Source organism: Rhinolophus sinicus, linkage group LG02 (assembly GCF_036562045.2).
Source record: "Rhinolophus sinicus isolate RSC01 linkage group LG02, ASM3656204v1, whole genome shotgun sequence".
NCBI lineage: Eukaryota > Metazoa > Chordata > Mammalia > Chiroptera > Rhinolophidae > Rhinolophus > Rhinolophus sinicus.
Genome location: NC_133752.1, coordinates 1,650,643 through 1,667,456, shown reverse-complemented (window position 1 = coordinate 1,667,456; position 16,814 = coordinate 1,650,643). Strand labels below are relative to the sequence as shown.

Below are 16,814 nucleotides of genomic sequence, written 5' to 3'. Positions count from 1 at the left end.
CACTGTGACAGCCACGTCCCGCTCACAACAAACACAAATGTAGCTGTGGCTGTGAGGGTTTGTAGATGTGAGTAAAGTCTACATCACATGATTGAAGCTGACTTTGGGTAAGGAGATTATCCTACATCATCTGGACAGGCCTGAGTCAATCCCCTAAGAGGCCTTACAGGCAGAGCGGAGGCTTCCTTGAAGAAATTTCTGCCTGAGAACAGCAGCTTCACCCCATTTGTGGAGAGTTCCATCCTGCTCTTCCTGATGGTCGGCCCTACAGATTTCTGACTTCCCTAATCAGACCTCACAATCATGTAAGCCAAATCCTTTCAATAAATCTCTTAATATCCATCTCCCAATGATTGTGTTTCCCTCATTGAACCCTGACTGATGGCGATGCCATTCATTCATTCAACAAACAGCGAGCAGGAAACAGAGCAAACAACCATGCCAGGTGCCACGAGAGGAAATGAGTAAGATGCAATCTCTCCACCCAGGAAGCTCAGAGAACCTGGAGCACATACGCACAAATGGCACAACCAGGTGTTACTCAGTAACCCACACAGCTACGTCAAGAAGCAAAACAAAACCTGTCACTGCGGTCAATTGGCTGTCATCTAGTAATTCACAGGTATCACGACAATATCAGATTTAAACCTAAAAGATAGTTTTAACAACGCAGCTCAGACCTTTTAAAATAAAGAACTGTAGGTCCCTAAGTTCTTCCAACATAGCAACATGGCAAATAGAACCCAATACATAGACACACCACCGGCTACCCAGGACTGAGCAGGCATTCTCCACCCCCTACAGTTCTAGCTTTAAAAAACTAACTGCCTACTCTCAAAGCCTTGTCTCATTCTAGTTATGGTACCAGGAAAGAAAGGGCTGGGGGAGCTCCAGGGAGTAGGAAGCAACCAACAAAATAGGCAGGAGCCCCAAATGTTCTTCTGAAAGAATACATTACAAATACATATTTTTAAAAAGCTGTGTCAGAGGAAAAAAAATGAACACTCAATGACGTAATACTTTGCATATAATAAGTAGTCAATACACTGCTGCTATAACAAGGGCAGGCCAAGATGGAGAAAGGAAGTGTCATAATCTCGGTACAGTAACTAAGAGAGAATTTTTCTGTTAAATTCTACCAATTTTCTACTGTTACGTTGCTTCTGAATTTCAAGTTTTGAAACTTCTACACTTGCGAGAGGTATAAAGATGCAGAAACAGAGAATTTCTTTCCCTATAAGAAAAATCACAGCAAATATCAAACAGGATACATGAGAACGTTAGAAAATGTTATAAATCATCGTAAATTCCATTCAGTGTGACTGTCCTTCTCATACTAACTTTATTCCTTCTATATGCTTCTGGTTTAAAGTGTTTGACGTTTATAGTGTCTGCTCCATGAAAGCAGGAAGGATCCTTTTTAGGCAGCTGCCAATAAGCAGATACTCTTAGGTGTTCAACTGTCGCACAAACTAAAGCAGCAGTTTCAAAGTGATTCCGTAAGTGCATGTGATTCTCCCACACTGACAGGTAATCCTATACGAGCTAGCACTTCAGGCCACAGGGACTCCGAGCCAAGACAGCAACATGGCTTCAGGACAACTAGTGTACCCACTCCCGCGTCACTGCCGCGATCTAATTTACTTAGACCTCACCTTAGTTTTCATTTTCAAGAGCACTACATTAGGTGATCAACAGCGAGATAAAGCCTTACCACTGCATCCAGGAACTCGATGCGCCTCTTTAGGTCATGTTTTGTATCACAGAATTGCCGGAAGAGAAGTCTTCCTATGGGCTGCTTGTCGCAGAGACTGCTATAATCCCTTTCTGTGTGAAGACAGGGGGTAAGAAACAAACAAATGTAATCGTCACAATTCAGAAAGTGCTTTTCTGAACCTTACTGTTTTCACCTGATACTATGAAAGTTAAAAATAGCATATGCAGTATTTTTTTTTAAACGACTGTTTTGCTTACCAATTTAGACGGGGTTATCATGAATATGAAAAATACCTAAGAAGAGCCAAAAATAGCTGGAAGAACTGATAAAGAAAAGTGTATGAAGCCTGACTGGAAAGGTGGCTGGTCCACTCTGAAAGGAAACTCAGAGGGAACAGTACTCCCTAGGGAACCGAGCAGTCACGATCACAGTGGAGGAAGAGACTGTGTTTGGCACGAATTACACGTATGTGAAATACTCCGCAAGAACGCACTCAGATTTTTAACAACTCTTTTCCATTCTGCTACCTTGCTACACATTCACAAGCTGCAAATATTACATACACTTGATGATTTTTAACTGCTCTGTATTTTTTTTTCTTTTCAGTAGAATGTTATGTTGTATACCTTACCTTAACTTACCCCAAACAGATATTGTTTTGGGAGCAAGGCACTAACATGTGGTCAGAGTGTCAAGAGGAATATGAAACAAACATGTTCAAAATAGGTTATTTTATCTTGAGCAAGAAAATCAGCTGCTCTTTTAGCAATGACTCTGAACTTGAACATAATTATGCTCAGGTACACGCCTAAGGTGGCTCTAAAGCTGAAGAATTACATGAAAGTAAGCAAGCTACATCAAATTTCTCCAATTAAAGGGTTTATTAATGCCAAATCACTCTCACTCTAGAACGCTAGCTAAATGATTCTGTGCTGAATCACGGAGCTTGCACGCAGACAAGTACAGGGAAGGGCATAAATAAACATTTGGGTAAAACAATGGTACCAGTGCACAACTGCTTGTTTCAACAAACATCGGCCACAGGCTTGCAGAAGTTCTAACACCCACTTTGTCCACTTTTGCTGCCACATTTTATTTTAGGGATACTCATGGACTGCACTTAAAAAACAAGAGACATAAGGCAGTCAAAAAGTGATGTTTCTTAAAAGCTGAGAATGTTGAATACTTTCCTCCCAAAGTCAAAGGTTCAGAAATGTTCCCAGTTTCCAGGTGAGGATAACAGATGGAGCATAAAGGTCTGCCTACCTTCTCTCCCAGACTCCTACTGAAATGAGCAAAAAGTAAAACAAAAACAAAACCCCAACAGAAGGAATGAAACCCTAACATGGAAAAGAATACAGGGCACCTCGGGAGTCAGAAATCTGAGGATAACCTGGAAGGGAGCCAGCTGATGGGGCTGGAGTTGAAGAACCTCAGCTGAAACCCAGAGGTAAACGGGGCCCCTCAGGCAGCCCCCCCACACCCACACTCCTGGGCAACGGGAGACTTTCCTGGGCCTGATACTATCTACATCTGGCCAAGGGGCTTCTCCCTCAGGCTGAAGCCGTTTCACAGAAAGTGGGTGTCTGCCAGGACAGACCCTGGGACCCCCGACGGAGAAGCAGAGCACAGCTACAGGAACTAGAAGCAATTCTGTGTGTGGCTGCTGGAACACATGCCCTGTCTGGATGGCACCCCATTGGTACACCCCCTCCCCCCCAGCCAGAAACGCATTCAGGAGAGAGGACATCCAAGAAAACAGAACTCTGCAACCACAAAGGAAAGCCATGCTGAACGCTGAATGAACAAATGCAGCCCTTACATAAACCTGAATAAACAATCTCAGATCTCTAGATATAGGGAAAAAAGCAGCAGGTAAAAACAAACCAAAAAGAACAGAGGAAAACTGAACCAGAAGAAAAGAGAATTCAGTAGAGTCTTTAGATGTTTGGCCTGGGAAAAATTGTGTGTGTGTGTGTGTATGTATAAAATAAAAATTATATATTTATTTTATATATATTAAGTTCAAAAGGAAAGGCCAGATATCTGTATCTCCCTCACCTCTACTTTACCTGGACTTCCCCTCTGAATTCCTATTAGACAAATATTTGACTTCCCGGATCTTTCTCGATCTCATCATTGTCTTGTACTTTCTGTTTGCTCTCTGCCATTCGTTTTAGGAGCTCTCCTATTATCCAGATCAACACCATGCTTTTATGCACATACAAAGCATTACCCAGCCCATCCCACAATGTTTATTCATTAATCGTATTTTGAATTTCTAAGAATACTATCGCGTTCTGTGATTGCTTCTTCTGCATGTTCTGTGGCTCTAGCACTCCACATGGTTCTCCAGTGTCTCAGAGGGTACTAGGTAGGGTTTTAAAAGATGTGTGTTCTGTTGCCTGAATTTTCTTTTCTTCATTCCAGAAAAGTTCAGGTGCTCTTACCCTGTCTTTACGTTTTTAAAGATCTTTCAGGAAACGTGGCTTGCACCGAGATCATTTACTCAAAGGTGTTATAGTTATGATAGAAATGTAGATAGTATCTGAGCCTTAGGACATAGACTTAAAAAGAATACAAATAATCTTACATCCTTCCTGCTGTACCTAAATTAAGACTTTCAAACCAGTTAGGTAGTTTGCTTTGTAAATAACGGCTCAAATCGAGCAGTTCTGGAGCAACAGCTTTGGAACAAAGCAGGGTGAAACCAAGAGCGTGCGGTCTGAGACCTGCCAGGTCTGGAGGATGGGCACGCTGCCCTCGCCCACAGGGGAAGGTTCTTGGCACCCAGCTGGCACAGCAGGCCAGTGACCGACCCGTTCCAGATTCTGGACAACGGTCCTGAAGCACGACGTGGAGACGACGTGGAACGTTCAGACTGGGCAGCATTTCTATGGGCACCTCACAGGAACACCTCTAATTGTACTTATTTCCACAGTACTCCTGCACCAGGAAGACTGCTAACTCAAAGCTTCATGGCACACTGACTCTCTACCAGCACAAATTCACAACAACCAAAGGATGAAAATGAGAAATACCCCCAAATGCCCACTATTCCACCAAATCAAATGCTATATAAACTTATAGAGACAATAAATGAAAAGTTGTGTTTATTTTCTGAAGGTATCTAGGTGGAAACGTTGCTTTATTCAGTGACAAAGTTCTACCTGTACATCCTCACGGAAACGCCTCCTGCTAAGGTCACCCCTCCATTCACTTGCTCACTTAACAAAAGTGAAGCCACATACTCCTCCAAGGACGGAAACAAAGACCTTGAACTGGTGGCGAAACCCAGTGACTGCTCAACCTGACACTGGTGACCATGCCCAGCTGCCTGGAACCATGCTCGTCCCGTTCTCTCCATCTCCAGATCCATTCAGCAGCTGCTTTCGGGCCCACTTCCACGGGGCCAGAACAGGATGTGGGGTGCTGGAACTTGGTGGGGGGAGGGCACTTCCCCCCTTCTGCTGTCTCAGGGAGGTCATCCATTTCCAGTCCCATGACTGAAATGCCACCTGCACACAGGTATCCCTCAGATTCCCAACTACAGCCCCGCCTTCTCTGAGCTCTAAATGTGCGGCATCCATCCGGACGGGGTCCTCACACTGGAGCCGCATCTCCGAGCACGGACAGGACCTGGAAGTCCTCCCTCACACCCTCGACTCCCTCACTCCCACTCGCAAACTCACTGGCGTCTACTTCCTAAATCTCTCTCGTAGTCATCGGGCCCATTACCACTATCTCAACACAAGCCACCATCATCTGGCGCCTGGACAACGGCAAGAGTCTCCCATACGACCTTCTTGCCCCGGCTCTTGACCCTCTTGATCTTACTTTTCACACTGAAGCCTGAGAGACCCTTTGAAAATGTAAACCAGATTACATCATTCCTGTTAAAAATCTGACACCATCCACTGTCATAGCTCTAGTAAGTGAAAAGCTTTAACCAGGCCTACACCCTGTTGTCCCCCATCATCTCATCAAGGGTCACTGTCTCCCTTCATCTTCACTCCAGAAGACGGGCCATTCTTAAGTCCCCGGAAATCGACACGCTTCATCCCACGGGGGGGCCCTTGTACTGACCTACCCAGCAGTCTGTACCTTTTCCTTCAAAGCACTTACTACAGTTCGTAATTATGTTTATTTCTGTAATTACTTATTTTATAACATTCTCTGCCAAGAGAACATGAGCTCTGTGAGAGCAGACATCATGTCTGTTTCTTAACCATTGTATTTCAGTACCACACCCAGTGGATTGGCACACGGAAATAAATAAATGATGACATTTAGACGTTAACTAATGGTGTGCACCTTAAATCCACGCAACATATTACTCACATGCCAATTCATCTCAACACAAATAATTTTTTAAAAGAAAAGAGCATAAACTAGGGGGGAAGTTAACTAATGGGATAAACAGTATAATTTACTTCATTCTACATACCAAGACACTATCCCAAGGAATTAGAAATATACTGAGGTAATTTATATGCAAACATAAAATATACATAAAAATATAATCCTATGAGTATATCTGATAGCATAAATAGTCCCAAAGAAAAGTTTACAATATTTTAATTTTCCAAATGTCAAAGGATGGAATCAACCTCCATACTAATCACTGTGCTACATCCAGAAAAAATTACTATTAACACTATGGATCAAACACCAATTGGTCCGAGAAGAAGCAAGGCCAACAAGTACATGAAAAATGCTCAGCGTCATTAGCCATTAGGGAAACGCAAGTCACACCACTAGGATGGCTACGGTGAAAATAACAAGCGCTGCGAGGCTGCGAGGAAACTGGAATCGCATGCACTGATGGTGGGAATGCAAAATGATGCGGCTGCTTTGGAAAGCAGTCTGGCAGTTCTTCAAAAAGTTAAACATAGGGTTACCATCTGTACTAGGCTAAATAATGGCCCCCCAAAGTATCAGGTCCTAATCCCTGGACCTGTAAATGTTACTTTATTTGGAAAGAGAGTCTTTGCAGGCATGATTAAGTGAAGGATCTTGAGAGGGAAGATGATCTGGGTGCGCCCCAAATGCAATCACACGTATATTACAAGAGTCTAGAAATCCTCACTTTTGGGAAAGGTGCCACCAATTCAATGGTGAAAGTCACTTCAATGAATGGTGCTAGAACAACTGGATATCCAATGCAAAAAAAAAAAGACACCTACCTTAAAATAAATGAGTCCCTACTTTACCCCATATACAAAAATTAACTTCAACTGGGTCAAACACCTACATGCAGGAGCTCAAACTATAAAACTCTTAGTGAAAAGCATAGGTATAAATCCTCGTGACTTTGGATCAGGCAGTGTTCTTATATATGACACCAAAAGCACAAGCAAGAAAAGAGAAAATAGATCAACTGGACTTCGTCAGAATAAAAATCTGTGTTCCTCAAAGGACATCATTAAGAAAGTGAAAGAAAATCACAAAAAGAGAGAAAATACTTGGAAATAAAATATCGTACCTGATAAGGATCTAGTAACCAGAATATATAAAGAATGCTTACATTTCAACAATGAAAAGACAAACAATCCAATTAAAAACTGGACAAAGGATTTGAACAGACATTTGTCCAAGAAAACACACAAATGGCTGGAAGCACAGGAAAGATGCTCGTCATCATCAGCTACTGGGAAATACAAACTAAAACACAGCGAGCTACCACTTGACACGCACCGGCATGGCCAGAATAAGAACAGGAAGGGGAATAAAAAAGTGTTGGCAAGGATTATAGACATGGGAATCCTCATACTTTGCTGGTGGGAATGCAAAATGGTGCAGCCACTTGGAAAACAGCCTGCAGTTCCTCAAAGAGTTAAACACAGAATTACCATATGATCCAGCAATTCCAATTCTGGGTATACGCACAAAAGAATTGAAAGCAGGGACTCAAAACATTTGTACATCAATGTTCTTAGCAGCATTATTCACAGTAGCCAAAACATGGAAACAACTCAAATGTCCACCAACAAATGAATTGGTAAACATAATGTAGTGTATGCACACAATATCCAAATTAATGCCACTGAACTTTATGCTTAAAAATGGTTAAAATTGTCATTTTGGTTAGGTATATTTCACCACAATAAAAAAATTGTACATGAGTGTTTGTAGCAGTATTATTCATAATAAACAAAAAAAATGAAAACAATTCAATGTCTATCAACTGATAAATGGTAAATAAAGTGCAATATATCCATACAATGGAATGTTTGCCAACAAAAGTGAATAAGAACAGATGCATGCTACAACATGGATGAACCTTGAAAACACTGTTAGGTGAAAGAAGCGTTATAAAAGATTACATAGTGTGTGATTCCCATTTATATAAAATGTCCAGAATCGGCAAATCCAAAGAGGGTAGCTGGTGGTTGTCTGTGGCTGAAGGTTGGCAGAGGGAATGGGGAGTAACTGCCAGTGGGTATGCTTTTTTTTTTTTTTTTTTTTTTTGAGGTGATGAAAATGTTGTAAATTGATTGTGGTGATGGTTGCACAACTCTGACTATATTAAAAAACACTGAATTGTACACTTTAAAGAGGTAAATTGTATGGCATATTAATTATATCTCAAGAAAGCTGCTATTTTACAAACATAATGAGGTTAAAACTGGATAGGTCTTTGGGGGGAAAACACTACCTCCCGCTTTATACAGTCTGAAATTAATTTTGATAGTTAAAACATTTAAACTTTCTTAAAAAGGAACTATAAAAGTACTAAAGAAAAGATGGAGTGATTTCTTAAAAATAATCTTGTAGTAAAGGTGTCCTCCCTGAGCACAACACCAAGTTCAGAAGCAAAAGACTGATGTATTTGTCTAAATAAAAATTTAAACCTCTGCAGAAAATACTGTACGCCAAAAGGCAGAAATATAAAATATATTCACATCAAATATAAAAAGATAAACTCCCTTCATATATAGCTTTTACAAATGAATTAGAAAAAAGCAAAAATGCAAAAAGCTTGATAAAAATGTTCAACCTTATCCATAATTAAGAGACCATTTTTCAGATTACAGTCTACTTATCTTTATTAAAAATACCAGGGCCAGCCCAGTGGCTCAGGTGGTTGGAGCGCCGGCTCCTAACGCCCAGGTCACTGGTTCAATTCCCACATGGGCGAGTGAGCTGCGCCCTCTACAGCTAAGACTGTGGACGACGGCTCTCCCTGGAGCTGGGCTGCTGTGAGCAGTTGGAGGTTGGAGTGAGCTGCCGAGAGCTGCTGTGTGCTGCCGTGGGCTACCGTGTGCTGCCATGAGTGGCCGGCAGCCAGCGTGAGTGGCCGGCAGCCATCCAGAGCTGCCGTGAGCAGCCGACCGACGACTGGCGACCGACTGCCTCAAGCCCGGGGGAGCACAGGGCTCATAATACCAGCGTGGGCCAGGGAGCTGCGTCCTACACTAGATTAAGAAACAATGGCTTAAACCGGAGTGGGGGGTGAAAAAAGGGGGGGAGAACTATTGGTAACAGCCAGTGTTAACAAGATCACAGGCAAAGAGCTTGTCCCATACTGATGGCAGGAAAGTAAATCAATACAACCTTTTTGGAGGGTAATTTGACACCACCAAAATGTTCAATGCACATACCCTTTGAACTGGAAATCATATCCTTTAAGAAATACAATCATAAGGGTGTAAATGTCTAACTATTACATTGCTTTGTACACCTAAAACTAATAAAAAAAAGAAAAATACAATCATGATCACCCTGCAAACACGGTCCTGTCTCTGACTTCCTGTGCTCCCATCAGGACCTGTTGCTAACTCTCATTCTTTACAGCTGCACAGTATTCCATTATACTGACATATCATATTTTTATCTGTCTGACTAATCCTTTCCGAAGTTATTTAACATCAATAATTTTTGTCCATACGCATAAAGAACTGTCTGGAAAAAGACAGAGAAGGGTAAAAAGTGTTCACTTCTGTAGCTATAGCTATATACTTTGTAACTTATAGTAGAAAACCTACAGGTTGTTTCCTGGGAAGAATCCTGAAGATATAAGGAGACTCTATTATATAATTTTGGAAACAAATAAGGAACTCAGAAAGAATAGCATCTAACAAGCGGTCCAATGCCAGACGTACCTCCACACACAGCAGGCACTACTTACTCACCAATGGAGTGTCTAAGCTCGCTGCACTGGCTAACAGGGGGCAGCTTCAGCATCTCCCTCCATCTTTTACTACGACCACTTTTTTTGCCATATCCTCCTAAATTTGGGGGGAAAAAGGCATTTTTTTAAATGGTCAGAAATATCCAATTATAACAATAACTTCCACTAATGTGTTCTTTCTGAGTATTTGGGTACCTGTGACGAGGGAATATACAAGCTTATAATAATTTGTCTTATCTGGAAGGCAGCCTGATGAAAAATAAAACTCCCAAGTAATACAGTCACTGACTGTCATTTAGAAACCACATAATCTTGACCTTCTGTAAGGAGCCCCACGGAGCCTAAGTTTCAAAATTTGTATACCGAACCTCATATTACATATCATACCGGGCGGTTCAACAAATATTTATTGAGCACTTACTATGTATCCAAACACCTTCAAAATGCAGGAAATACAATGGTAAAAAAGACAAAGTCTCTCCCCTCCCCACTAGTATGGGACAGAGATTAAAAAATCGGTTAAAGGGAAGTGATAAGAAAAAAAATAGCCATTGTATAGTGATAAACAAAATGAAACAAAATCAAGCCAGAACAAGGTGGAGGGTACATGCTAGGCTGAGGCGGGATCAGAGGCCTCCCTGGAGGGTCACGCTGAGGCAGAGAGCTGAAGGACCAGAGGGAGCGAGTCTCGGGAACGTCTGGGAGGAGAGCGTCCCCAGCGAGACAAGTGCGAAGAAAAAAGGTGTTAGGTAATATTTCAGAAAGATCGCTGTAAACAAGTACGTACCTTTAAAAAAATGTTTTTAATGTGAAGAAATTAGAAGCTTCCATTTTAAGCATTCTGAGGAGCTGAAACCTACTGAATTTTATCCAAGAAAAAACATCACCGCTTTGGCTGCAGACTAAAAAACTGTGGAACTACTGGGAAGAGTAGCAGGTACTTCAGGAGGAAAGCCATGTTTCACCAGGAAATGATGAGCTCTGTCGTAAATATTCAGTTTGGAAAAGTGTGAGAGGAAGACCTCTGGGAGATGGACAGACTTACCAACTGAGGAGAGAAGGCTTGGCTAGAGATACGGATTGGATAGCAGTCTGCAAATAGACGGGATCAAAGATGCAACAGTTTCTTCCTTGGCCTTTTTGCTCCTCTACTCCCCCCATTTCAACCGAGATCATGAGCTGTGGACTTATGGCCCACTCCCCGGATGTCCCAGGGCACCTCAAGTTCAACAGCTCAAAGTAGACTTATCACCTTCCCCGTCAAATCCAGTCCTCTTTCCATATGATGAAGCCCGTTACCAAACTACCATCCACCAGGCCAATGAAACAGGAAACGGGGGCATTACCTACCCTACCCTCTGAGTGCCTCATTCATCCATTCAGAAGGCATCTGCTGCCAAAGTCCTGTGTGCTGGGCACTGTCCAGGCACTGGGCACACACTGAAGAGTCACGGTGGCCAGTCCTGCCTTCAAAGGCAGCCCCGAGCCCTCCTCTCCTTGCCTGCTCTACTGTCCTCTCACCCCAGGGCCATCACGTTCCTCAACCTCTCCCCTAATTGGCCTTCCTGCTCCGGTCTGCCCTTCCGGACCCTGTGCCACAGTCTCCCAGGGTCATCTTCCTAAAACGCAAATATAAGCTCACTGCTCCGTTGCTTGTAGCCCTCGAAGGTCTCCCAGAGTCGGAGGATGAAGTGAGAACAAAGGGCAGCCCTGCCTACCATCACGCCACAGACGTACTATGTTCAAGCTACACTATTTACTAAAGCCCAAAGGACGCCAGTGCAGGTCCCAGGAATCTCAGGTGCCGGGCCTGTGGCTCTGGCCTTCTTAATCTAGGCGAACCTCTGCTGGGCTCAAGCAGAACCATCTCCACCAAGCCTGCCCTGCCTTTCCCAGGGGGGTGCAGGCCCTCCTGCCTTTCCCAGGGGATTTAAGACCCTGCCCCAGCCTTTCCCACGGGGATGCAAGCCCTTCCCTGCCTTTCCCAGGGGGATGCAGGCCCTGCCCTGCCTTTCCCAGGGGGGTGCAGGCCCTCCTGCCTTTCCCAGGGGGGTGCAGGCCCTCCTGCCTTTCCCACAGGGATGCAAGCCCTGCCCTGCCTTTCCCAGGGGGGTGCAGGCCCTCCTGCCTTTCCCAGGGGATTTAAGACCCTGCCCCAGCCTTTCCCACGGGGATGCAGGCCCTGCCCCAGCCTTTCCCACAGGGATGCAAGCCCTTCCCTGCCTTTCCCAGGGGGATGCAGGCCCTGCCCTGCCTTTCCCAGGGGGGTGCAGGCCCTCCTGCCTTTCTCAGGGGGGTGCAGGCCCTCCTGCCTTTCCCAGGGGGATGCAAGCATGCCTTCCTCTCCTGGCCCTGAGTTCCTTGAAGCATCCCCATTAAATCTCAATCAGGGCCGATTCTAGGTGCATTAACCTTTTCCTGGTGTCGCCAGCATGCAAACAAGTAACTGAGGGGATAAGAAACGGCCCTCCCGGTGCCCACACACCACGAGCAGTGCAGTGCACGGCACACAGCAGACACCAAGGAACGTTTGCTAACTTTGAGTCGACCTGAAAAAACTGGAGATGCTGACTCCAGGGAATGGGGCACAGGCAGACACGAAATCATCAAGGGCTAAGAGGAGGAGGAGTGAGTTAAGATTTATTAAGTGTATTCCGTGCCGGTACCTTTCTAGGAGCTTCTCATGTGCTGACTCATTCAATCATCCCCCTGTGATGTAAACACTATTACTGGTCCCTTTTCTCAGAGCAAGGACTGAAGCAAAAGGTTAAATAACTTGTTCACCGTCACACAATGATGGTAGGACCACAGCCCATATGCAAACTCAGATCTGCCCACCTCCAGGAACCCAGCTGGCCTGTTACTGTTACTGAGAAGCAATAAGGTATAACCAAAGCATTTTTTTAAATGCAGGAACATTTAAAATATTTGCCATAAACAAATTAGAAAATAAGGCAGGCTGTGAAATGAAAATAGTAGAAACCCAAAACTCCCAAAATGTCAGAAAAGGTGATGCTGAGGGCCAGAAGCAGCCCTATGAACACTGACCGTAAGCAGATACTTTTCTAGAAGTGTCACAAGTCTCCCCTCACTGAATCCTCCCATAACCCTATGGGACATGCTGTTGCTATGCTCTTGCTATAATCCTAATTTTATAGGTGAGAAAACCACGGCACAGATATGTGAAATTATTTGTCCGGAGCGTTACAGCCAGAAAACAGAGGCTGGGATTTGAATCCTAGCAATCCCACTGGAGAAGTGGGGCCATGATGCACTGGTGGGTTTGTACTAAGAGTACATCTTCATACATATATATGCATATTTCACCTTTTTCTTGACTTTAACAAAATAACAAATTGCCCCTTAATCTCCAATTGTTTACTAAGTGCCAATTACATGGCCAGCACCGAAAGGGATAAAAATAGAGGTCAGAGCTATGCCCTGCCCTTACACAGATTCAACTTAGCCTGAGAATCATTGACCATGCTGCGTTAAGAACCCAAATTCCCAATTCCCAGAGGGCAGAGCATCTCCAAACTGGAAGAAAGCTACAAAGAAGAAAAGAAGAAGGTTAACTGGACACTGAAGAATAGAAAGAACCGAACAAGAAAAAAAGCAAGAAGGCCGGCTGCACACTATGTTGGAATTGTAAGCACACAAGAATGTGTGCCGATGAACACAGAGGTTGTTCATTTACACAACAAAAATGCATCAGGTGGCTCTTGGGGGTGGGAGCAAATTAAGTGCAACGAAGGAAACAAAAATGTTGACTACTATCTACCCTCTGCAATCAAAGGGTTTATAAGCTACTTCTAGAAACTCCCTGCAACCAAAAATGCTGGGGAGGAAGCCTCAGCAAGAGAGCAGTCATGATAACAGGTGCATTAACTATGCTTCAGGTGCTAAGCAAGCTGCTCATCAACACTGCAACCTGAAATCAAAACGGAACTGCTGTATACAGGGGGCGCCAAAAACATGTATACACATTTTAAGAAAGGAAAAATCTGTACTAAAATTGTAATACAATGAACAACGCTAGCATTCACTTGATTACACATTGCTACATAATTCGACTTCAAAAATACATAGATAACATATCTTAAAATGTGTACATTTTTTGGCACCAAAATCCGATTAAAAGGACACAGCATACATTCTTCCCTCTGCATTTATGCTGTCAATTTTTCCAAGAGATAAAATGGGGTTAAAGTCTCCTCAGAAGTATGTGAAATAATTAAGATTATCATTTAAAGCAACTGAAGATCATAAAATGTTTAATAAATGAAATACACAAAAAAATCCTAAATTTTTTTAAATAGCAGTGATTTTTTGTTTTAGTTTGTGAGCAATATGATTCTTTCCTACTTCCTTAGAATGTGCCTTAGCATATTGACACACATGAAACTTTTCCAACGCAGCATCATCTGCCAACATTCCTGAAAGGGCGAAAGACTAACAAATCTGTTTGAGACCAAAAAGAGACAGATTGACTTTATTTGAAATAAATCTAGAAAATGACTGGGCTCACTAATAGTAATAAAGCAACCCTGCAATTCCCGGAGCCAACATATACCCTGCTATACCCCCAATAAATACCCTTCTATGTCCACTCATTTCAAAATTAATTTTCTAATACTCGAGCCAGAGAAACCAACGAGGAACTAGCCATGAACAGACATGTGTCCAAGAAGGCACTTCCTGGGAAATACTCAATAAGCCTCTACAGCAAATAAACGAATAGTTTTCAACTTGGGAAAACAGCCCTGAATTATAACAGTCAGCATATATTCCTATCTTTCTGATATTTCATTCCCAACTCCTCTAAGCATTAACCACGCTGACACAACGACTCTTTGAGCTCCGGAGTGAACCCTACTGCCTGGGGGCAGACCGCAGAAGAATCACAACACCATGAGTTAATACTTGAGGGAACAAAAATGAAAACTCTTGGGACTATGGCTGTGGTCCTAGGCATTAGGGCAGCAAACAGTCGCTTATGTTATTTAACATTTGTAAAGCACTTATTCGCTACCTCGTTAGTAATCTCTACAGCTTTATCCACAATACTCCCTTTTCTGCACATTACACCCAGATATGAAGGTGGAGAGGAAAGAAAACAGGCTTAGGCTGGGTCATACCTGATTTCCCCCGAGGACGATTCACTTCTACCACCGACTTGGAGTTGGCAGTGAGAGGCACCGGGCAATCAAATGCCCCGCGGAAACACAGCCTCGGAGGGCTCTGCCTAACAGACAGCAAGACCCGGCTCCCTTCCCACGCAGCCTCGGCGCTTCTGCTCACAATCCTTCCAGGCAGCAACCGAAGTATGGAGAAGGTGCGGTCTCCACTTCCCAGGCTTCATACAAAAACACGTTGCAAACTGAACGCTCAGCACGCCTGGCTCGGGACCCCTACGCGCTCACTGCGACTTCCACACGGAAGCTCCTGCACGGAACCACGCCTCCTAATCCTGGTCTTCCTCTGGGAAGGCTCTTGGACACCCCCGGGGAGGCGGAAGCTTAAACAGCACACACCCCCGACGACCCGAACAGCTGTGCTCCAGCTTCGCTTCTCCCCCCCCCCCCCCCCCGAACGCGGCCACTCCTCCAACCACACGGCGAAGCTGCGGACACTGCTGCACAGCATCCCTGTCGCAAAGGGCACCATTTTGCCGACACCTGCGCCCAGGACGGTACCGAGCCCCCACGACTGCGCAAAATTACTCGCCGCAGTCTCGATAGCAGCGCGAGCCGGTGGGGCACCCGGCGCCGGCACTGACTCTGCTCAGAGCACGAAGAGCGGGCAGCTGCTCCGTCACCACCTGCAGGAGAGCGAGCCCGCGAGCGAGGACGGCGCCGGAGAACTCCGGCCGGGCCGCTCTGTCGCCAGCTTTCCCGTGTCCTGGGAGGCAAGCGACGGACACGCCGCCGCGACAGGACTCCACGCCAGGCATCTCGGAGCACAAAGGCTGGGCCCACGGCTGCGTTTCACTGACAGAAGGGGGGTTCTCACTACCTCGTTTATCTGTCACCACGTCGCGCTCAAGCCCACTCGACACGCCTTAAAGCCTCCGTGCGGTCCAACCTGCACCCCACGCAGCTACGGTAACGCAAGTCTGCAGACACTAGCGCGAGGTTCTCGCCCGGGACTCTCTCCTTTCTCCCTGAACGACCACGAAACAAGGTTCTATTCTGCGGGCTGCACTCGGCGGCCTGGCGGCCTCCCTCTCGGGACAGGGCACTGCTCGCCCGACGCGGTGGCCCGCGGTGGCGGGGACAGAGCAGGACTTGGACACAGGTTCAGACCGGCAAGAGCGGAGCGCAGGCTCCCCTCGCGGGGCCCGGGCGCCGCGGAGCACGGACCTTGGCGCGCTTTCAGCAGCAGCGAGTTGGCCGCGAGGTTTTCCAGCTCCATGGACCGCCGACGACGCCCACACTGCGGCGGCGGCCCTGCTCCGCGGACACCAGGGGGCAGCGGCGGGGCCTCCGCGCATCGCTTGCCGGCCGCCACCGGCCTGCCGGGCCTCACACGGGACCCGGGAGAGCAGCGCCGCCGCGGCCGCCGCCGCCACGGCCAACACCAGCGCCGCCGCCTCCGGGCCCGCCTGCGCCGCTGCTGGCGCCGGCCCGGGGCTCCAGCGGGGACGCGGCGAGACGAGCTGGCAGCGCGGCCGCCGGGGGTCTTCGCGGTCACCGCCGCCGCGCCGCGGCCGGGGCTCTTGGCCCCATCCCCCACGTTTCGTGCGCCCAACTCTCCCCTCAGGACCCAGCTCCCAGGACGCCCGGAGTCTCCGCCGATCCCGGCCCCAGAGAAGGGCTCACTGGCACGGCCGCCGCTCCCGGCGGCGACGGCTCCTGCCGCCGCCGCCGCCGCCGCCTACTCGCACCGCGGCCGGCTCCCGCTAACGGCTTCCCGGAGGAGGGCGCTCGAGCTCCCCTCACCCGGCGCCTGAGGAGGAGGCTG

The 16,814-nt window shown here is 46.1% G+C and overlaps 1 protein-coding gene across 9 annotated transcripts in view; it reads right to left on the bottom strand.

Moving 5' to 3' along the window:
• Nucleotides 1–16,739, bottom strand: part of GRK4 (G protein-coupled receptor kinase 4) — a 57,957-nt gene extending 41,218 nt beyond the window's left edge. For 2 of the 9 annotated variants that reach the window (XM_019711513.2, XM_019711514.2), the window contains exons 1-3: nucleotides 16,214–16,732; nucleotides 9,853–9,948; nucleotides 1,715–1,827 (exon numbers count right to left, since the gene is read on the bottom strand). In XM_019711513.2, coding sequence (XP_019567072.2) covers nucleotides 1,715–1,827; nucleotides 9,853–9,948; nucleotides 16,214–16,265 — 261 coding nt within the window. In that variant the 5' untranslated portion in view covers nucleotides 16,266–16,732. Of the gene's footprint in view, nucleotides 1–1,714; nucleotides 1,828–9,852; nucleotides 9,949–14,989; nucleotides 15,392–16,213 lie in introns of those variants that run through there. The other 7 variants (XM_019711516.2, XM_074320501.1, XM_019711517.2 and 4 more) reach the window with 6 other exon arrangements.
• Nucleotides 16,740–16,814: the final 75 nt, after the last annotated feature.